Source organism: Phallusia mammillata, chromosome 6, assembly GCF_965637545.1.
Source record: "Phallusia mammillata chromosome 6, kaPhaMamm4.hap1.1, whole genome shotgun sequence".
Lineage (NCBI taxonomy): Eukaryota > Metazoa > Chordata > Ascidiacea > Phlebobranchia > Ascidiidae > Phallusia > Phallusia mammillata.
In genome coordinates this window covers 15,769,754-15,793,443 of record NC_137257.1, presented here as the reverse complement: position 1 = coordinate 15,793,443, position 23,690 = coordinate 15,769,754, and the positions used below count along the sequence as shown (strand labels likewise).

At 36.7% G+C, this 23,690-nt stretch overlaps 1 protein-coding gene across 4 annotated transcripts; it reads right to left on the bottom strand.

Moving 5' to 3' along the window:
• Positions 1–338: 338 nt before the first annotated feature.
• On the bottom strand, positions 339–23,643 carry LOC145232137 (histone-lysine N-methyltransferase NSD2-like). Of its 4 annotated transcripts, none has more exons than XM_080096649.1 (33): positions 23,472–23,643; positions 22,773–23,179; positions 22,523–22,568; positions 22,320–22,425; positions 22,103–22,232; positions 21,129–21,318; positions 20,534–20,672; positions 17,031–20,288; positions 16,417–16,570; positions 15,477–15,580; positions 14,568–14,729; positions 14,378–14,507; positions 13,833–13,910; positions 13,644–13,757; positions 12,918–13,186; positions 12,623–12,743; positions 11,586–11,763; positions 11,049–11,162; positions 10,117–10,283; positions 9,445–9,604; positions 8,380–8,524; positions 7,674–7,841; positions 6,756–6,915; positions 6,140–6,249; positions 5,945–6,061; positions 5,344–5,485; positions 4,672–4,778; positions 4,299–4,500; positions 3,333–3,604; positions 1,886–2,028; positions 1,457–1,572; positions 1,111–1,274; positions 339–687 (listed from the first exon to the last, which is right to left on the bottom strand). In XM_080096649.1, the coding sequence occupies exons 2-32, from the start codon at positions 23,173–23,175 to the stop codon at positions 1,111–1,113; spliced, it is 7,869 nt and encodes a 2,622-aa protein (XP_079952775.1). In that variant the 5' UTR covers positions 23,176–23,179; positions 23,472–23,643; the 3' UTR covers positions 339–687. The 4 variants fall into 4 exon arrangements, with proteins under 4 accessions (XP_079952775.1, XP_079952773.1, XP_079952774.1 ...); XM_080096647.1 differs by having other exon boundaries at positions 1,115–1,274; XM_080096648.1 differs by lacking the exon at positions 23,472–23,643 and adding an exon at positions 23,388–23,465 and having other exon boundaries at positions 1,115–1,274.
• Between the last annotated feature and the right edge of the window lie 47 nt (positions 23,644–23,690).

Sequence of the window (23,690 nt, the reverse complement as noted above, 5' to 3'; positions counted from 1 at the left end):
TGTAGTTTAGCATCATACCTTCATAAATGTTACTTGGTGACAATAACTTTTAAAAACAATTGTTTGTTATATCAGAGTATTACTAGGAATCGGAGTCTGTCGCGCTTTTCATCAGGAGCGAAGTCTGAAGCCTAAAAAATCTCTATTACTTCTGTTTAGCACGCGCACATTGCAAAGTAGGCTACGCTTTTAACATTACCTAAGTAGACAATTATAAATCAAGTTTATGCAGCTTTAAAATTTTTAGCTTGTTATCAATGGTGCGTGGTTACATGTAAAGAAAGTTAAGTAGCTCAACTGTCATGACACCTCAAAGTAATTACCAGCCCGATATCACATAAGTTTGTTGGCCTCTTTATTAATTTTCATGTCGCTTAAAAAGTAACGGCAACAACGCAACACGAAACAACTAGCACTTCGGCGAGAATGACGCGCATAAACGTATTGAACTACACAAACAAAAATCGCATATCACGATAGAAAATCGCAAGACGCCGTTTAATCGACAAAAAAACACATAAAAATCCTAAATCCACATATTATCACAAGGCGATGAAGCAATTGTGTTTTTGGTTTCGTTTTAGTATCAGCAGCAACAATGGACTTTCCTTGACCTTTTTGAAATTTCCACACGTACTTGGGATCCAACAAGAGCTAATCGCCGGACCAGATTTTCAGATTTCATACCTAAAAACATTTTGAACAAATGTCTTGTCTTGCACGATATGCAATTATCCTGATGAAGGCGTCTTGTGTAATAAACTGCTGGAAGAACTATACTCGTTTATATTTTCAACATATACTGGGGGAAAACATAAAGTACATAATATTCACCAGGAAGAGTTACGTTTGCAAAATACGTGGTGGTCTATTGACAGTTTAATTTGCCAAGATGGTGTAATTGATTTTTTAAAACGTTAACAAATCATCTTAACTTTTTGCCGAATTTATATATTAGAAACTGAATAACTTTTAACTTTAGAATGACCAAAAAAATTCAACGAATTTGTTTTGGCTGAATTTCTTAAAAGACTGATTTAAATTCCTAAAAAATTAATGTTTTTATTTTAGTGGCTGAACAACAAAGTAAAATATCAAAAAACAGCTGACCTACTCCACTTCTTTATCGCCCTCTTGTGGAGACGAGACGTTGCGATCTTTAATGGACTTTCGGCGTTTCTTCTTTCGACCTTTAAAGTATGGCGCCTTGGTGCGTTTGCGCTTTACTGGTGACGTCATCGTCGGTCCGAGCTCGTCATCAGAGTCGCCAACATCTGTGGCAGGAAAATTATTTGGTATTAAATAAAGGTAAGTCTAATGTTTAAAATCCTAATACTTTTTGACCGTTTCACATTTGGACTGTTTTTGAAGAATCTTATCCATATGTATTTGAAAACACGCTGTCAAGTTTTCGTTCCCATGTTTATTGGTTTATATATGATTTGAAAAAACGCACCCGATTCGATGTTATTTTCATCTGCGAATTGTGAAGAATCATTGCTAGACGGGACAGAGCACACCTCAGTCTTAATGGCATTAACGTCTGACTGGATGGGTGGAAGAGGCAAGCTTCTGCGATAAAAAAATTATTTCAGAAAAATACTATAATCAATGTAAAACCTTGCATGAATACATTCATACTGGGACCAGCCTCGAAGCGTCCATTCAGACCAGCAATCACGGCATACCCATTTTTAAATCATTGTACGCCAGGCCCATTGAAGGCGTTATACCAAATCAAGCCGGTCTCATATGGGAATGCTTGGGAGACCGGTTTGGCGTACAGTGATTTAATGTAAAATTTTGGTTGATTTTGAATCTCTCTTTTTAGTGAAACTAATCAAAAGGTTTTTTGTTAGTCAAAATATCAAACACCAATATTTACTTTCTTGGGCGCCCCCTTTTTCGTTTAGGCAGCTCCGTTTTTTCGTCAAGCTGGGTTTCCGGATCCGGTTCCATTTCCGGATCCGGCTCGGTCACTTTTGGCGCCTTTCTTGTTCTTCCCCTAGGTTTCGTTTCCGGAATAAACTGAAATAAAGAGTTAGGAGTTGATATGTGTCAAAACCATCACAAAAGCTAATTACAGTAAACTTCGGTTAATCCGGACCATTTTTTTGGGGTCCAAACGGGTCCGGATTAACCGAGGTTTACTGTAATTCATATTCAAACTCGTGATGCACTAAAGTTAATTGAAAACATTTTTCTCATACTTATTCGCCACTGATTTTAGTTTTAACTTCAAATGCAACAATTAAAAATCTAATGTAAACGATCCTAACCGGCGGTAGAATTTATTTTGGGGGGTAGATGGAAGTAAAATTAGATGTTCAATATAATTCTGCTCAAAACAATTCCAAATGTTGCAAATGTATAAAAGCCAAACGACCTAACATGCACCGCTACATATAAATGCCCAGCATACTGCTAAACTAGTATCATAATATTTGCAATACCCTATATTTACTGAGTAGAAGTCTTTTTCAGTTTTGTGTTTAGTGGTTTTTCATCATACAGTAAACCTCGGTTTTACCTAATTCCGACAAAACTCGAGATACAAATTATTTGTAATGTGGCAAGACTTTAACTAATCGACATCGGTTAATTTCGGATATTCACATAATCCGGACAATGTTTTGGGTACAGGTGCACACGGGTCCGGATTAACCGAGGTTTACTGTATAACAGTGTTTCTCAACCTGGGGGTCGCGACCCCCAAAGGGGTCGCCAAGCACTTTTGAGGGGGTCGCGAAGACGCAACTCAACTCGGAATGATTTTATCAGTAGCATAAAAACTTTCCCTGTGACTTCTGTTTAGCATAGTAACTCAGACGATTGTTTGACCTAGAACGGGCGCAACAGGAAACTTGGCCGAATGGCCTGGTGCGCCTGACCCATGTACAAAACCTGATCGGGTTTCGTCCCCGGGAGTATCCTGGATTCGAATCCCGTGAACGACAAAGGGCAATTTTCAGTTCTCGGACTGCCGCCTGATTGTCCCGGGCGCAACAATATTTGCGATTGTAGCCTATACTTCTATAATTGCAGTTTTTGGCTTTTCTTAACATAAAAAACACGAAATAGTGAAATGGTTAGTGAAAATGAGCCACAAACACAATTTTAAGGGTTTTCTTGAGTACAGCAAAACGCCGAACTATCGGAGCCACGTTAGATTGCAAATGTGTGATGAACACAATCAACACATTCTGGTAGTTAAACTTCTTGTGTGCGTGTATAAAGGGGTCGCGTTGTGTTAGAAAATCTCTGAAGGGGGTCGCATAGCAAAAAAGGTTGAGAACCACTGCTGTATAACAACCATAAAAAATTCCACTTACATCATAATTAGCGACAGAAACAGGGTCATCCACGCTTTCATTCCACGTTTCAGGTGGAATCATAGACTGTGCGACAGTGACTATAGCTTCTTCAATCTCATACTCGGCAACGTTAGGGTCATGATCAATACAGCAATCGTACTTGTTAGGAACGCTCTCTACCAACTGGTTCTTTACGTGCGATGCACAGAAGGAATTTGGGCAGAAATGACAAAAGCTTTGAGCTCGGCGACCACAGAAGTCGCAGTGGTGCCATGGACATTCCCATTTACCTGCGGAATGTATGTAATATTAGTTCACTGTAGACAAACACAAGTAAGCAATGGGGTTGTGGGACAGAAGCTACAAGCGGGTCTGAACCTGAAACCAGCCTGAGCACAATTTTTTAAACAAGGTTTAAAGAAGCCCTAAACTTTCCATGTAAATCAGGCCCGTTTTTGTTAAACTTAAACCGCAACCCGACACAAAACCTAGCTCAAGCCTCCGTTCACTAGAATGGGAATAACATTTCTATACGAAATTTTGAATATTAAGTATATTGAACCTGAGTAGACCATAAGTTTAAAGGCGAAAAGGTCACTGGTATCAACTGTATCATTAATTTATCATAAACTTTCGCGATAAGCTTCGCATTTTCTTGATAATGACTGTAATATTTGCCTCATTTTCATTGTTACACAGCCTGTTCATGTCTGTTACATAACAGGCAACCGTTTTGCGTTGCATTTCACTTTATCACAACCATAATTGGAATTTTGGTAGGATTTTACAAAATTTTTGGATCGTATTAAGTATAAATTCTCCTACTTTTTATCAACGCGTGTAAACAGTCTATTGTATAGATACATTATTTGCTTACAATCACAATGGTATTTTTAATGTCAAACGGCCCGCAGTGAAAAATAAGTTTGGTGACCCCTGCAATAGACGGTTCAAAATCCGTGGAATAAAAATTCAACGACTTACCAAACGGAGGCTTTGAGAGACGCAGACAGGAGAGGCAAAAAGCTCTTTGGCATCCGCGAACATCACAACACACTAGTGTTCCTGTTTGACGACATCGGAAGCAGAAGTCGTCATGCTTCGGTACGATCCGAGAGTCCGCCTTTTTCTTTTTTCTCTTGTTTCGGTGCGATTGCAGATTACCGTTACCTGCATTCATTTGCGGCTGCGCACCACAAACAGAAAACTTTGTTATTAGTAAGATATAAAACCCGAGACTGATTTCGTTTCTTTTAAAAAGGAGAATAACGCAGAAAAAAATGAAACAAAATTCAGGTATTTTGCTAACTTAAAAACAAATCAACCATTGCACAGATATTATGATTTACTGTCCTACCTTGGGTCTGACTCCAATAAATCCACTGCAGTTCTTTGCACCGCACATGCAAGGAGTCTTGTCGTTTCCCAGACAATCGAGGTTGTAATTGAAAGTCAACTCTCCTCCTGTATAACACAAAAAGTTATGCGGAAACTCGTTTGGGCCAATAAACAGCCCGGATTAGCCAATGTCGATTAGTTTGAGCCTTACTAGGGATGGGCCGATTCGAGTCAGAACCAGAGTACTCGGTACCGAGCATCGCTGTTTTTGATGCTCGGTGCTCGGCCAAGCAGTTGCACAAATTGATTCGAGCACTTAGTTTGCATATTCATACTAACGTACGAAAATTAACGTGAGATGCTCGGTGCTCGACCAAACAGAACACTTGAAGTTTTGGCACATCCCTAAGCCTTACCACATTACAAATCATTTGTACTTCGAGTTTTGCACGAATTAGATCCGGATGTATTCGACTTATAAATTACTTTAGTCCTTCCCTAACTGAAAGATTCATCCAGTAATTGTCAAAAAAAGTGTGGAGTATTTTTAAAAGGGTCGTGAGTTACATTTGGCTGTTAAAAATGGGTCAGTGCGGGAAAAAAGGTTATAAACCTCTTGGAAAAATAAATATACAAGTATAACAGGACACAGAAGACTTGGAATAAAATAAATACACGCGGCCATTCTTACCTTCAGGGATATCTTTCCTTGCAAAAAGTCCAACCCTCGTATCCCCATTCACAGTCCACTTTTGTGTTTCGCAACTCGGATCGCAAGAATGGTTCATGAAACGCGAATAGTTGCCCTTTGGCCCGGCATCTATGATACGATCCTTTAACACAAAATTTTGTTCAGTTTAAGTGGTTTTCAAAATTCATTTAGTGCAACCCCTGTACTGGTAGTTAAACCTGTTAGAGGCCTGAAAGCTTAATTGACAGGCCTATAATAAAGAGGAGATACACAATGGACAATAGGCTAAACAAGACGCATTAGATTATGTCCAACAAATTCATATTTAACAAATTACTGACACAGAATGTGAATTTGGCCCAAATCATTTCTGCCTAATCTCATAACGGATGTGTTGAGCAAAATCATGTACAAGTAAACTCATTTATGTCACAAATAGACAATGGTGTAAACAAGCCGTTTGGGGACTATTAGGGTTTCTTAAACAAGACGGTTTTGGGGTGGTTGTGTAACTTTGATTTTACACAAAAATGTTCGGTTTTGGTCGATGAATTTGAAGTGTATTGCCACTTTCATCTTTGGTCAAATTCGACTCACTTACCTTATCAATAGTTAGCATATAAAAGTTGGTAACGTTATTCTTATGAGCTTGCTCGATCCTTCGTAGACATTCCTCGTTGTCAACGAGTTCACCAACATACTCATTCACAAATTCGCCCTGTGTGTATAAAAATAGTCATGATCATGATGTCCATATTTTTTTTAACAGAGGCACAAATAAAAATGTTGTCTTTACCTTTTTGACTTTAACTTTCGTTCTAAGCCCCCATCCGCCCCAATTAGTCTTGAAAACTTCAGATTCCGGGTAAGCTCGCTTCTGGAAGTTCTGATTTTCGCATTTATCGCCTAAACAAAAAAATACATAATGTGACCGTTATTTCGCAGTTTAAAAAACATGCAATTCAAACGTATTCTGCAGAGTAGTAAGCGAGCCCGAACCCGAAAGTACAAGCTCCAAGCCCGACCCGAACCGCAATGGTTTTTACACAGTGATTTCAACCCCGATTGCTGTTAGGTGTTCAAGTTTTTTTTTTTTTAAAACAGACAGTTTGGCCAAGATGGCATTTTTCTCGCCCAATTGGGCTGGTTTCTGACCTCCAGTTGCGGGTCGATATCACTTTTTAGGTCAAAATGTTATTTTTTTAAATTTTACATGCACTTTGACATGCGTGTCTTTGCACGCGATTGAATGACGGTAACATTAGGCTCGTTCAGTATTGTTCTTAATTTACTTAACAGTTGCGGTTTTTGGGCTCGTTTTGACAAGCAGAGTAGCGGTTTTGAGAATTTGACCTGACTAGTGGCTGGTACGGCTAAACACACAGTTCACAAACTAACACACAAACCAGTACCTGCAGGGCAGAGAGTTGGATGACATTCGTACATCAACATTCGATTTAGACATTCCGACTCTGGGCCACACGGATGTTGATCAGAGCGTTTGCAAATACATCGGGATATTTCGCTAGGATCTGCTGTGTAGACTTGAACACTGCCACAAGGACGGTTGATCTGCAATAAGTGGGGAATTGTGTTCAGTATATAATATAAAAAATGTAGTATATTATATAATCACGAGAGATTTGGTACAAGAGTCGGAGACAACAGTTGCGTATAATAACAGACTCAAAACCTAAACGTCTAAATCATTTCACCATTTTTTTGTTTAGATATTTCATCCAATAAAAGGCATCATCAGTATCTAAAAACTACTAACAGGGTTCCAAAATTGTGCAAAAGTTAAACTGGAAAGCACTATAGTAAAAACATGTTAGGTTTACCACATCAAACCTATTCCTACAACAGTGTTTTCTAACCCAAAGAGCTAAATGGGTCACAACTAAAAGTCACAAAAAAAAATTAAAATACTTTACAATGCACCAACTAACAAAGTATGAAACTCTTGGATCATGTATTTTAATTGGTACAGACGTTTTAAAAATGTTACGTTTTGGGGCCTGTAGATGAACTGCTGGGTTAATCGGGGTCAAACTTTGAAAAGTACAACTATGGATAGCTAACTAAAATATGTAAAAATTTTAGTAAGTTTAAAGCACTCTTTCTTGACCAAACCCATGAAACAAACCAGCAGTAGACAGAAAAAAATATTGACAAAAACAATTTCAGGGAAGTGGACACATAATAACTTCATTTTGTTTTATTACTTCACTTTCTTATAGTTTGCGAGAAACAATGCCAAGGCAAAAAAAGGTGGTTGAAAAACTATTGAAATAAATTGCCACTACAATTGTCCCTTTTTCAATAGTCACCTTAATGTGTTTGTAACTCGGTTTCTTATTCTGTGTTTTCAGGTCTTGTATCTTTTGCTTGTGGGTGGCGATGTTTTCAAATCTTTCCCTTGCAACTTGTAAAGCTTTGTTAAAAACACTGCTGATGCCCCGTGAACAGTTTACTGCTGTTGCTCCCGTGTCGCCCTCCTAAAATTTCAAGTTAATACAAGCAAGTAAAAATTTGTAGTTTAAGCCAGAAATAGTTTGGGTAGACCAGCGGTTGTTTTACTTGGTTTAGTGAAGCTAGATTAAGCCTTGAAATCCACATAAGTATCAAACTTAAAAAGATTGAAGGAAATTGATTAAGGGGCTTTGGAATGTATTTAGGTTTATAACCAGTGTAATAAACAAAGTTTAAAGTAACATCATTTAGCCTTTAATTAATTCAGTAACATAAAACTGTCCTACAGGCCTGAATGATATGTAGTGCTTAGAAATCAGAATATTATTCAAAAATGTTTTTTAAGTATGAGACTGACAATGCCCATAATTGTACAATATTACAACTATTAGCCCATGTGTATTAACACTGATTTGCCATAGTTAAAAAATCTGTGAAAAGTTTATAATACAAGATTTTATTTTGTCAAGATACATTGTTGTATGACTTAAGTGTTAAAAACACAAACATGTTTTTAATATTCAAAGGTTTAAAGGAGACAAAAATAATATTTCTGTTATATACCTGGTATGCAAACACTCGTCGCTTGTTCAGCCAAAAATAGTCGTTGGATCCAAAAAACTTGACAACGAATTCTCCAATACCATGATGTAAACGTTGAATGTTGTCAGGAATTTCATTAGGATGAGTTATTTCACCAGGCCACCATCTAACAACAACAAAAAACTTACAAGTTATACTTTTATTTTCAACATTGTCAATCAAATTCCTAGATCTGCCTTGAAATTTTGAATTCTGCTGTTGTTAAATAGGTATAGACATATAGGACAACAAATCCAAAGGTTTGAAATCCAAAAAAAGTATTCTGGATTCGATTTAACTGTTCTAAGATGTAAAGAGCAAATCATCAAATTACAACGCAAAATCATCAAAATTCTTGCCTCTAAGCATTAGATGTTCAGCTCAAACAAGACATATGGTTAATGCCTTCAATGAGGTTCCAACAATTCATTGTCTAGTATTGTTGTGTGTGACAAGGCACGAACCAAAACTATTATTAGATTTGAACCAATGCTACGATGTCTAATAGTGTCACAGAAATTAGAATGCACAACAAATGAAACCATCTGTCAAATATTTTACTGGGGATGGGCCAAAACTGCAAATGTTCTGTTTGGTCACGCTCCGAGCATTTCACGTTAATGCTCAGTGCTTGGCTGAGCATGCTCGATGCATTGTGACGTCACAAACATTTCCAATTCTACACTAATTTTAGCTTTACAAGGTCCCTTATGTCACCAGAGATATATTAAGCTGTACAGGCCTCAGAAGTACACATTTTTCCACCATCTAATACATTTGAAAAATCATGTGTTTGTGTTCTTGGATACCCTTTCGAACACTAGTTTTGTATGTTAACAGGGCATGAATATGCAAATTAAATGTTCGGGTCAGTTTGTGCAACAGCTCGACCATGCACCAAAAACATGGATGCTCAGTAACGAGTATTAAGGTTCTGGCTTGGCTCGGCCCATCCCTAGATTTTACAGGACATATTGAAAGGGAAATGAAATTGCGCTAAATCAAATGCTTAGTGTTATACAAAAAAGTCAGGCGGCCTAGATTTACCTGTAAGACCCCAGTTTGACCCACACAATGTCCCCATAAAGGGGTCTACGGCGGTGTCGACAGTCATGACAGAACCACTCGCCATCTGGTGGACTTTCCATATCGACACAGGTTGGGTGGAATGCTGCAGGACAACCTTCGCAGCACATAAGTTGACCACCTATAACATAAATGATATTTACTCTAAAGTACTGTTGATGTCCCTGCAGAAGACCAAAGGCAAATATGTGTGTATCATAATATCGTCAAGGTAATCAAGAAAATTATGATTTTTGGACGGCAAAAAAATCAAATAATTTTAGACAAACTGTATTTAAGCCTTTACTGAACTATAGTTCTAGCAAGTTACTGCATTAATAATGAATTTGGAGTCACATTAAATACATAACATTCTTAAACAAAAGAAATAAGGATACAAATCAAAAAAAAATTGTAGAAATAGGGGCAATTAAAAATTCGACATTCATCAAAACAAGAAATAGTCACAAGGGTGCTATACCAACCCTTTCTATACTAAATGGTAGTTTTGTTGGTTTTCACCTCTTGAAAACAATGAACAGCAAAAAAACATAAACATATGACAACCTCACCCAAACATAAAAACAACTCACAAGCAAAATTGATACTGGGTAAAAAAAGATGAACATGGTATCAAAATTAACCACTTTTTACCTTTAGAACAGACAAAACACCAGCTGACATGTACAGGCTGATGGTGAGGAGTGGCTTTATGGGGTGAAAAGTGATCAGGGCATATTATGTTGAGACCTGGCAAGATGACTGACCCTGCAGCAATGCAATCATCCCCAGCGTGGTAAGCAGTAGGACAACGAACACATCTGTGACAAAAAATATATACATTTACACAGTTTTTGTGAAAAAAGGTACAAAGCAGAAGTCATTTCTTAAATTAATAGAAATATGTATTTTGCCACAAAAATTTTATGCATTTCTATTTGAATAACATACTGATGAATATTTGAAGTTAGAAACTAATACAGGGAACAAATTGAAGGTGGCAGTATTTCAAAACTCTTCTGCAACTTTTTTATTGCAATTGACTTTCTAGACCAGGGGTGGGCAACCTTTGTTACTGCGGGGCCAAATACAGATCGCGGGCCGCACCTGTGTATAACACAAGGTGATTTTTCTTTGTTGCTTACCAAATATACTTAACTACAAGTAAAATGCGCATTTGATTAGCAACAAATTGCCAGGTCGCAGAAAAATAGCATCGGGCGCATTAATCTGCTCAAAAGTATGTAATAGTTGGACTCGTTTGCCAGTACATTTGAAATCCAAGGCCCGCGGACCGCAGGTTGCCCACCCATGTTCTAGACTTAACAACACAAAAAACCATGACCAAAAATACATTTCAAATTTTACACCTTTTCATTGCTTTGGTAACAAACAAAGAAATAGTACAGTTATAATATTCTTAACATTTTTTTATAAAGCTGTTAGACATGTCAAGATTGTTGAATTGTGCAAAATTTATCTCTCATGACATAGTAGTGAGCTTTGGCAAAGCAGTTAAAGAACACTGGACTTAAAATTAAATTAAGAAATTAAGTTTTGCTTTTTATAAGACAAGCTTTACTTACTTAAACATTCGTTGCCGTCCTACGTTCATACAAGCTGTGCCGTCATCAACTGCTTTCGACGCACAGGTTGCACAATGGTGTAAAGTGCATCTGCTATTATTAATCAGGGAAAATCTATAAACCAAATACAAATAGTGCGTTTCTGACATTTTTTAAATAACATGTATTTTTTTACTTTAGTCACTTTTTAGTTTGTTGGATCATAGGTGTTAAAAAAATGATCAAATACAATTTATTTGATTTAATACAATTTATTTTTTAATCAAAATGTGTCCCCTTCACGAAATATTTTATTGTAAACTTCAATTCCAAACCCAGCTTGAGCCATAAGCATAAAATCATGTATTTGCTTAATTAAGCTGTTATATTGTGAGCTATAACCCAAAAGCTGGTTTAAGAACTCAGAAATTGAAAAACATGGGTCATGTAAAAAACTGTGGAAACCCCAACATGACCCATTTGTTCTCACAAAATAACCCATGACCTTCACATCCCCCCAAAAAATATTCACAAGTGAATGAGAAAATAAATTGTTACCTGTCAGATTTATCCGACTTATCAGACTCCAAGTCCCCAAGTATGGCAATTTTTCGAAGATGAAGACAGGTGGTGTGGTATGATCGGCCACAGTTTTGGACATTGCACTTTTTAATGTCGCCAAGGTCTGGACTGCTTTCTGCAGCATTCTTATTGCAAATAAAGCAAGGATGGGTGCCTAAATTCATTTATGTTATCAAATGATGAAATGACACCCAAAGTTGACAAAACAATACAGTAGAATGATAAATGGGTGAATCCAACTAAAAGTTACAAAATCAGTTAAAATACATTACAATGCACCAACCAACAAAGTATGAAAATCCTGCATCATGTACTTTAGTAAGTATAGCTATTTCAAAAATACACATTTTGGGGTTGTTTGGGTAAACCTCTGGGTCATTCTGGGTTAAACTTTAGGATGATCAACTTTGGGTAACTAACTAACATTTGTGTAAATTTGAATAAGTTTTTAGCATGCTTTCTTGACCAATAGCTTGGAACAAACAAGTCATAAAAATGTTTTCTTTAACACTGTAAAATTGTAAATACTCTGTAAAGAGGGATGTCCAAAGCACTGACAAATCGATTGTCCTACACCTCAGCAGGATAACAATATGTAAGCTTGGCAAAGCACCCAGCATTCATACAATATGCCTGTAGATAAGCATAACAAATACAGACAAATCAAGTAAATTACATGTGACCATTTTGCTAAGGTTGTTTAGGCAATCACCTCAATGTTTTTTAAATTGTGGGATTTTAATCCCCATGCAATTAAACAGATTATGCGATTAACCAGTATGTGCCTGGATTCAGCTGTATTTGAAGTTTGCCAAACTAATATTTGCCAACTTTCGCATGGTCCAATGCATAGTGGTCCTTATACCCTGACCTAACAAAATAATTGCTTTTGCTTATGCTGCATAATACATTTATATTGTTCAGGCTCAAAGAATGCAAATGCTATACTGATAAAAATGTAAATTACAAGCAAAAAAACAAAGAAAAAACAACAAAAAAGAAAATTCCATCACCTTCTTTACAGTTTTTGCAACTGAAGTTATCAGAACTAGGAAGGCCAGCACATGTTGGGTGGTAACTTTGGCAACATCCACCAGTGCATGAGACCAAGTCATCACTGAGTCTCTCACAAATCTGCACAAAGATTTCAAAAAAAAAACAATTGACTGAAAAAAAATCACAAATATTTTAACTTGCAACATTGGCATTGCTTTTTTTACAACATAAACTGAAGCATTTTCCACCCAGCTTTGTTTGTCATTATTATAAGTGTATAAATTGTAGATGACAAGCCTTACAGTTACTTACTGCACAAATATTTTCTCTCTTAGTTGTTGAACCAAGTTGTGGCCCTTTCCATCTTGATCTCCGAACAGTTCCATTACTTTCATCGCCATTGCTGCTGGCGTCGTCATGGTTACTGCTTCTTCTGCTGCTGCTTCGGTCATCTTGGTCCAAGCTTTTTCGTCTGCCAGCTTCATCTTGCAGGCCACCCTTTTTCCGAGGTAGGTCGGAACGGGAAAGGCTGGCTCGAGATGTTTTAAGTTTTTGTCGAGGTGATCGTGACACCAAAGAGGCTGAAGATAATTGATATTAAAGCTTGTGGTACCACTTTTGAAAACATATCTTAATCATTTCATTGTAAGCTGTAGATTGAAATGACTTTACCCTACTTTTTATACAGCTTTCAATCGAGGGCGCTTACATTTTGAATGTCATGCCAACGTTTTTATCAAAAGACCAGAATTTGATAGAAATCGCATTCAATTTTCCTTTGCACATAACCTACATTAAATTCCCAAATGCAAAATATTTTACTTTGGCATGCAATCAAGGGCAGTATAAAATCAGGTAAAAACAATATATATATGTTTTCATGAATTTTTCAAACATATATATTCTATTTTAATGCAAAAACTAAACTGTTTTCTAAATTGCACAATTTTCTATACACCTACTCCAAACAAACAAATTAATAGACTAAAAAGCAATTATACGAAAACTCGCAATAATTTAAAATTGTTTCAGACTTACTGGCCACATGGGAACAAAATTTGCGATGTATCTGTAATGCTTTTGCACTAAAGAACTTTTCGTGGCATTTTTCACAAGTAAAGGCGAAACCAGAAATTTCTGTGGTTCCATTTTCTGCAAAAAACAAACAAACAATATATTGTGGACCAGAACGACAAAACAAGTCAGAAACATATTTTATTTTCATACCTGACACAGAATTAGAGAAGTCATGGCTTGCTGCTAAGACTTTACCATTTTTGCCAGACATTTTTTTCGCCTTTGACTCTAAAATATAAAATATTGTATTATTTCCAAACTTAGAATCAATCGAATAAACAGTATCTAAACCACTGACAGACAGCAAAGTCATCAATGATCACCATTTTTTAATATAACTCTGAATATGGAAACAGATTCCCAAGGAAACAGAATCAGTCAATAAAAACCTAAGAATATTTATTTTACCTTATTGGCACTGTCAGTTTCTTATTGAAATGATTCAAAATATAAATATACATTTTCTTCAGTTTTCGCCAACTGATTATGTTTCCTTTGGAATCTGTTTCAATATTTAGAATTACTTTAAAAAATTAGTATTTTTAATAATCACGTATATGGACATTTTCAAGCTTCTGTGTAAGCCAAGTTAAGTAGAAACATGTTGACTCTCTACAATATTTATGTAACTCAAGTAAAGTGGTCTGTTTTTCAGCAGTAGTTAACTTAAACACTAATTTATCCCTAAATCTTACCATTGGCTGGAATACACCATCGTTTGTGTTGTCCCAGTGAAAACTTAGTGGGGTAACAAACATGGCAAACTGGACATGAAAACGTCTCCCCATCATCATTAAGTGGTAGAGGTTCTTCATCATACTTTGTCTAAACACGAAATGTAAAGTAAATGCCCAGTCCTATTTGAAAAAACATTAACAGAACTACCTCGTTTTGGGAGGAGCGCCGCTGTTGTTTTTTCGATCCAGCAAGATCATTTAGCTCCGATTCGACTGAAATTTTGCGCTCTTCGGTCGATAAGGCTTCCCATTCCATCCAAATCATTGCCTCTAACTGCTCAGGAGTCATTTCAGGATTCTGAGCAGCAATCTAGTCAGATAATAAGATACAGTAAACCTCAGATAATTCAGATCTTTGCCTAATTCGGACAAAACTTGAGATACCAATTATTTGTAATGTGACCAGACTTTAACTAATCGACATCGGTTAATCTGTATCTTCACTAAATTCTGACAATTTTTGGGTTTTTGGGTTAAGCGAGGTTTACTGTACTCATCAAGTAATGAGATCTTGGTATTATTATTGAAAGAACATCTAATTGTGATAGTTTAATCTATTTAGTTAGTTTTTTTTTCTGATTAACAAAAAAGTGCTCAATACTAGGGATGTGCCAAAACTGCAAATGTTCTGTTTGGTTGAGCAACGAGCATCTCACTTTAATGCGCGGTGCATTATGGCGTCACAAAAAATCCCCTTTCTACGTTTTAGCTCTATATGGTCTCTTACGTCACCGGCGGTGTTTTATTGAGCTGTACATGCCAGTAGAGAACGCGTTTTCCCACCATCTAATACATTTGAAAAATCATTCATTTTTTTTCTTGGATACCCTTTCGAACACTAGTTACGTATGTTAGCAGGACATGAATATGCAAATTTAACGCTTGGGTCAGTTTGTGCAACTGCTCAGCCGAGCACCGAGCATCAAAAACAGCGATGCTCGGTACCGAGTACTCGGGTTCTGGCTTGGCTCGGCCCATCCCTACTCAATACAGTACTGAAAACATAATTGAAACACACAAAAAAGATAAAAACATGACAAATATGTGTAATTCTTACAGATGGCTTGTGGCGTTGACAATACAACTCAAACATTTCTGTTTCGGGCAAGCTGAAATCAGATGAACTTTTTGGTCCATTAAGTAGCTTTTCTTTGAGTTCACCTTAAAACATAAAAATTACATAAATACGACAAAAAAAATACAAAGTGAAGGATCAGTTACCAACAACTATTATTTAAGGCCTACAAAAGGTATAATCTTCATTAAACCCCTTTGCTGTTAAAAAAATTCAAGAGACAAACTAATTGCTGTCCAGATTGCAAAGTCAGACACAGGGGAAAGGTTTCGAAGTCAGAACTTTTCCCAGGTTTCGAAGTCCGAACTCAAGTCTAATTACACTTTGCATAGCAATCTGCTGAAGGGTCAATTTTTGTTGATATTTGAAACAATTTTAAAGCAAACTTTCACTATTTTGTCAAAACATTACAACTAGTGATGCACCAAACCCACTACAAAAAGTTCGCTCCGAAACTGAATATTCGGCCGAATTAGGCTGAAATTAAAATCCCCTTGCTGATTGATGTTTTCAACTAAATGTTGAGTTGTTGATATAAGGGAACTGGTTTATGGCACTCCAAAATCACTTTCACAATCCGTAAACTTTGTTCAACTGCTAATATTTTGCAGTCAACATGTATTAATTAAATACAACAATTAGTTAATTTATGATATTTCAAATTGCCCATATTAAAAGTTTCGGCATTAATTTTATACAATCAAAAAGTTCAGCTTCGGCTGAATTTTCAAAAAAGTTTGGGCCGAAACAGAAACTTCGGTGCATCACTAATTACAACCATAAAGGATCTGCGTAGAAGTTGCAAAAAATTCTACAATAAATATTGGACAAAAATGCTGCCAGCATGTATTCCTTCTGACTTTGCAGCCCGGATTGCAGTGCCATGAACAGTTGTTAATTTGTCAACAAAATAAGAAGCTACCTTTTTCCTGCAGAATTTTCTGTTTCTGAATTTTTCTCAGTTTTTCGTTTTTCAATGCTCTTGCAGAATTCAGTCTTTTCACAGCGTGTCTCTGCTTGATTTTCTTCAACTTGCGACCAACATGAGTTTCATTTTCTGCAGTGAGATTCTCCACCTGCCAACATCAGAGCACAGATATAACAACAAATGAGGAGATATCGTCAAGCCCAGCAGTGTTTGTTAATAATGGCCAGTTGTTTTCGGACATGCCAAGCAAGAATTTGGAAACAATTGGATACTAGATTTTTTGCTGTACATTTTAAAACAGACATTCACTGTAAGTTCTGGAACAACAAACACTGCTGCGCATGACAATTTTGAAATCTTAATACAACAAATAAGCAAGAATACTGACACCTGTACGTTTGGAGCACCTGTGGAAACAACACATTTTTTGGTAAGTTTCCAATGCACACAAAGCACTCAAAAACAAAGTTTGCAGATAAAAAGTTTCGAAAAAACGTTTTTTTGTGCATGAAAAGGCAGTGAAAGTTGTTCCAGAACAAAACAGAAAATAACAGTCAAAAAGACCTTCAGTTTATATTCAGTTTTACAATACAAGTGTTCAAACGTACGTGTAAGGAGTTGTTGGAGGATTGCGGAGATTGTGAGCCCTGCAACGCCACTCTTGCTGATGTCCCAGCTCTTAGGCAAAACTCATGCAGTTTTTCATCACTAAATGTTTCAGCAGGGTACTTGTCACGGTTAATAGGAAATAAACCGCTTTCGTCGAAACACGAGACAATAGTCTCAGGTGTAAGTACATCAGTCCACATGTCTCTCGCTATCGACATAATATCAGAGGGCACAAATTTTTTCACAGATTTCGATGAAATGTTAGCCAAGGTTTCCTTGACCACTTTATTGTACGGTACATCAAACACAACACTGCTAGAGGCATGTGGAAGTTTTAATATGGCTACTTTCTTTTCCACCATGGAAAGAATAAGCCTAATGGGTAGCTTTGCCAAAGGACTGTCCAATAAAATCACTCCAGGTTGCTGCACTTTTAGAAAACTCTCCAGCCACGTTTCGAAGAGGTTTTGGTCGAACTGGCCATGCTCGGAAAAAGCACAACTGAGTTCAGGTCGCAATCCAGCAGCAGAGCGGCATGAATGATTCCATATTACACCTCCACTGACAATTACAAGTGGATTAAATTTCTCTCCACTAGCATTTATAATAGAAACAATACTGGAATTTTTTAGGTCAGTCAGTTTAACTAGAAACTCCTGAACCAAATACATTTGCGAAGGACTGTTATCAAGGCCTAGCACTTGGGATATTTTTTCCAGTTTGTCAAACATGGCATATGTGAGAAATGGGTCAGCTTCTGTAGGTGTGGTTTGCGCCTGTGGGTCACAGTATTCAATGTTGTTTCGAATACAAAAGTACTTCAACCAAATATCAGTCACTATATCGTTGTGATCAGTGATCAAAAGGTAATCGGAAATAAGCTTCGAAATCATATCCTTGCTCAATGAAAAGCCCCAATCTAGCTGGGTTTTCAGAGCAGAACTAATTTCTGCCTCTAGCTCGACAGCAAGACCATGTATGGCTCGACTGTTTCTTCGGCGGATCACTTTTGCAGGTTTTCGTCGACCAAATGCGTTGTCTTTAAGAGTTGAGTGAGGTATTCCATATGTTGCAGCAACCAAACCTATCCTGCCTCCCTTTTGAACTTCTGTAACTGCTTTGCTTAGATCTTCGCTTGTGTATTTCCACATTGAGAAGTTCCTACCAACCCAGCGGTGCTTTTGGTGCCGTTTTAACAAAGACTTATGTCTAAGTGAAACATTGTCTTCAAGTCTTACCGAGACCTTGGACAAATTATGTTTCAGCTCTTGAATGCGATTTGATTTCAAACCACCACTTGATGCCTTATGAGCCAAATGTGTTCTTTTACGTGAAATCCTTGGCCCTGCGATTCTAAATGAATCCTGATTTGCTTTCAGAATAATTAAGCGTTTTTCTTCAGGCATTCGCTTGGACCTTATCAGTTTTCGGTACAAGCTTGTATTGCGCTTCAAGCAATCTCTAATAGTGGTATTAGGGATTCCATACTCTCTCGTACAATGAGAAATCGAAGCAGAACCACTTAAAATTTTATCCATAGAAATAAGCACGTCTTCATTTGTGTAGTTGTGATCTTGAGTGTACTTTACTTGTGATTTACTGTTACTAGCTTTCTGCATGTCTTCCAAAATGTTGTGATGCGCTGGTCTTGCTTTGTTAATAACGTTATGTTGTGAACTAGATTGCGCTTTTGGCAGAACAAGTCCATTAGAGAAATACTTCACTCTGTTACAAAACGCTTGTATGGGAATGTTGTATGCGGCAGTAGCAACAAACACACTTGACCCTTGCATGCATTTTCTCATTGCAAGTCTATACTTACACTCTGTAAATTGTTCATTTGATGAAACATCTTTTTTGTACTGTTTCAAACTCTTGGGTTTTAGGTATGTTCGCCATGCTGAGAGCAGTTCACTGTGTGTAAATTGTATAATGTCTCCATTATCTGTATCAACAGGTGGTGGGGGTGGGGGTTTGGGAGCTGGAGTTTTTACTGTTTTTGCCAGTTTCGGTTTAGTGTGAAAGAAACGCTTCGCAGGCTGGTTAAGCTGCAGTCTGCGACATTCGCCAATCAATTTGATGTGGTGAATCTTGTGATCAATAATAACATACTTTCCACAAAAGAACATGGCACAGCTTGAATGGTGCTTAATAACAAGAATTTTCTTCCCTTTTGTGTAATCCCAAAGCGTTGTAGCTGGTATTCGGAAGTTAACAGCGACATGCCGATATGGAAAACCTTCCTCAACTCTTTTAATTGCATCAATGAGATTTTGAATTGTATATGTATTTTCACCGAAGCCACGATTTTCTTGCAATGCTGTGCAGGTACATACACTCAAATTAATATTTGTTTGTACTTTAAGAGCAGCAACTGCTTTTTCAGCTCGTTTAGTGGTGATAATGTTGCTTTCAGGTTTTGATACACTTGGGACCTTTGCAATTAAACCCAAGCATTGATGGAAAGTTATGTTTTTTTCTGAGCATTCACCAAGCTTTTCATCTGCTTTTTTACCACTTGTTTCATTCAGGTAAGTATCTTCACTCTCAAGGCCTAATAACTCTGGTGCTAGTTTGTCTGTGTGTAATTTTTCCAAGGCAACATTTGATTCTGATGTGCACTTTCTTCGCTTGTTGGGAGCCAGTTTTAATAAGTGGACTGGATCCAATGGTTTCAAACCACTATCATGCGTTGATGCTCGTAGATGTTTTTTCTTTGATCTAGTATAATGTATAAGCAGTTTGGCCTTCGCTTGAGGCAAAAATTGCTTGTTGTCTGCTATTTCCACGACATTTGAACAGTCAGAATTACTTGTTGAAACTGAGGTATTTACTGAAGTTATATTGTGCAAATTTTGGGAATGCATAGATGCACAGAGATCAAATGATAAGTCTTCAATCCCAGAATTGGAACTCAAACAACTATCAGACATTTTTTCTGTTCCAAGCTGACTACTTGTTTGTAGGCCATCAGTGCTAAAACCATTGGTCTGTAATTCAACATGTCCTGCAGCACACTGCTTGGGACAAAAATTTTGTGGGTTTGACTGAGCATTTTGAAAATTCTCTTTTTCTTTTGGCTTTTCATTAGAATTTAATATGCTTCCAGACATCACAGTGTTGCTATTTTTTTCTGGCAATGCTATGCCTTGAACTGGTTCAGGACCATCTTCATAAAAAGTCTCTTTTTCCAAAATTGCCAGGTCTTCTTCTAACGCGACCATCAGTAGATGATGAAATGAATTTTCATCACCGTTCTTGGTAAGATTTAATAAATTTGTTAAGCAACCAACATATTCATAGTTGCTTTTACAAGCACACATAAAGAATTAAAAACACACTTGCAAAATATGTAACATGTAATTGCTTTACTAGCATCCCAAAGAGCTCATTTAAAAATAAAACTCTATATTTAATCCCAATATTTATGTGAAAACCGATCAATCATTCATAAGCTTGCCAATATATCTTTAATAAATACTACTACAAGTGGCATACTTACATCAGGTTTTGGAGCAGGTTTTATCAACTTCTTGATGTAAGGTTTAAAGTCATAACCAAAGATCTTGATTCTCTCTTCAGCTGTGTGTGGTACCGCTTCTTGTATTTCATCTACTGCTGAATCCCAATCTTGTTTCAAACTGTAAAAGCAATTTAATCCACAAAAGTTATTTACATGAAAATTTTCTACCTGCATGTGTTATCAATTTTGGTAACTTATTAACTTTTAGGCACAAAAATGTTTCTGTTTTTGACCTGCATTGCACGGAGGGTTTGGAATAAAAGTAAATTAAAATATTTGGCTGAATAAGATCAATATTCCTGTGTAAAAAATAGTAAAATTTCATTGCTTGGGCAAGTTAACTAGTTATACAGCTCTAAAACACCTTTCTCAATGTTAGCTTGTTTTTTTAGTTGTAAAACTTTAGGCGTGGATCTCATACAATTTTCAGAGCACAAATGAGAACAAATTAAATAAACTGCATTGATGAAACTGATTCCCAAAAAGCACATACATTGAGCTTGATTACATGTAGTACATATGTGAACAATACAGCAATGGATAAGGTTAAAATAGTTTGTTAACAGTTGCTTACCGAACTGGAATATCTACTCTTGGCACTTTTAGAGCCATCTTCTTGCTTTGTGCTGTAAGATCAGTGATGATTTTTTCATAGTCTTCAGGACACTTGTATAGAAACACCCGACGTTCATTTATCCAGCCACGTTCTGGACGATCACCAAGAAACTGCACATGGTACACCCTGCAACCTTTTGGTCCTCGGCCTATTTTGCAAACCACATATGCCTGACTTTTTACAAGCAGCTCACTGTGTACTAGGCATTTATTTTTGATAAAAATAGTTTACTTTGAATTAATGCCAACAATTAATGTAAGTTATACACATCTGAATTTTTCGTAAACATACTGCTAAATATGAAAGCTATAAACAAGTGTTTCTCAACCTGGGGGTCATGACCAAGCACTTATAAAGGGGTAGCGAAGACACACCCTAATTTCATCTGTATCATAAAAACTTGACTTCTGTTTAGCAAAGTAACTCACACAACTGTTTAATTTGCAATTGGCACAACAGCTTCTGCAATTACGTACTTCTATGATTTTGGTTTTTGGCTTTTTGACATAAAAAAACACATAAAATAGTTAGGTTGATGGTGACAATGTTGATAGTGACATGAGCCATAACCACAATTTTAAGGGGTTTTCTGTGCAACATTTGTTGGTAAATGTATGAACACATTCTGGTGGGGAACATGTTGTGTTAGAAAACTAAAGGGGCTTACAGAGTAAAAAAAGGTTCAGAAACACCACTATAAGCCATTACATTTTAAGTCGACTGCAGAAAGTGCACACTGTTTAATCTTGTCAGGTCTCATCACTGCAGCTTGCATTTAGCTTTTATGCTTGTTATACTACACTGCTGTTATCTGGCTACTTCAGCCAATGTCTTGTCACCAGCTGCACTGATAAGACCCTATAATTATAAACAATATGCACTGTTTGCAAAAAGCTGTTAAAATATTTACAAAGCTTTTTGTGAACACTAACCATGCATTTTGGTAAAAATGTCTTCTTCTGGGTGAATAGTAATCATACATGGCCAAAGAGGATGGCCTGGCACATAAGCCCAAACTAAATCACCTAACTTCCAGTTGATTTCGGTCTCGACAGGTACAACCTTAGAAGAAGAAAAATATTCATTCTAAATGTGGATACTTAAACATGCATACACAGCACAACATTAACAAATGAGAAAGTTCCAAACCTTCTCTTTAACTGGTCGTGGAGGAGAAACTACTTTTTCCTCTTTCTTCTTGTCTTCATCATCATAATCCAATGACTTTTTTGGAACCCGCTTACGCTTTGACATCCTGAAAAGTAAAGTATTGATAGTCATACAGTCAAAAAACAGTAAAAGTAACAAATATTTTACCTAAAATGAAACAAAAAAATTATATCTATATTTACCTTGGAGATGGTGTGTCCACATTTGCTATGACAGTCATCAAATTTTCTAAAAAAAAAACGCTTGTAAATTTTTTTATGTTTCTCTTTCTAGTTGTTCACAGACCAAAAATAAAAATGTAGAAATTTATTGCAAATTAGAGTATGTCCAAAAAGTGCTATCTGCACCCCTCATTGCTTGTACACCTTTAATTAACAGACACATATTGATATAGATATGTACTAAAAATAATGGACAATCACTACAACATACTCTGTGGAAGGGGAGTTGCCGATTGGGGAGCAGATTCCTTGTTCACAGGCTTAGACAACTGCATGACTGATTCCAACATTTCTTCAATGATATGTTTGGAAACAAGCAAAGAATCATCCAGTTGAGCATCTGTGTTGTCCTTGTTACCTGTATCTTTTAACTTGGTGTCTTGTTCAAATGTACCAGTTCCAAGCGATTTATCGCTGCCTATTTTAGAGTGTGGCATGGAACTGACAGGTTCAATTTTAGCAGCTGTATTTTCGGTAATTTTTGCATCTGCAGTTTTACTTATCACAGTATTTGTGTTTGGTGATGCGCTTTGAACCAGTTTTTCCGTTGCAAAATGATTTGTTTCCATTGTATCATGTTCAGTTCCATTTACTGGTATTTCTGGATCATCCATAACTCTGTATTCAAAGTACAACACTAGTTAATATTGTTAGCTAGTTAAAATACTTTTTCTTTACAAAATCCTAATATGCAGTCTTTTGATGTATTTAATGCAAAAATAATTGTATAAATTACCATGATATTTGTATTTAAAGGCGAATAATTGTATAAATTACCATGATATTTTTACATCTTTATCAAAGAGAAGTTTTGCAGTGTATTTACCTGGCCCAGAGCACGTGGCTGCATAACCATAAAATAACAAACACATAACCGAATGTAATCGATTAAATTACTATGAGAACTTACACGGATTCAGCATGTATTCATTTTCGGTTCCATGAACCTGTACTTGACCGCAAAAATGGACAAAAACCGCCCAAAACGTTCGATGTCTGTAACAGCTGTATTGCCTTTCTCCTTATTTCTGGCGTGGAAACCCGCGCAAGAAGCTGGCCTCAGGTCACGTGACAGCCTAAAAGCATGGTTGTGGCCATCGGTTTGCTGCACTGTTGTGTGTCAGGGCCT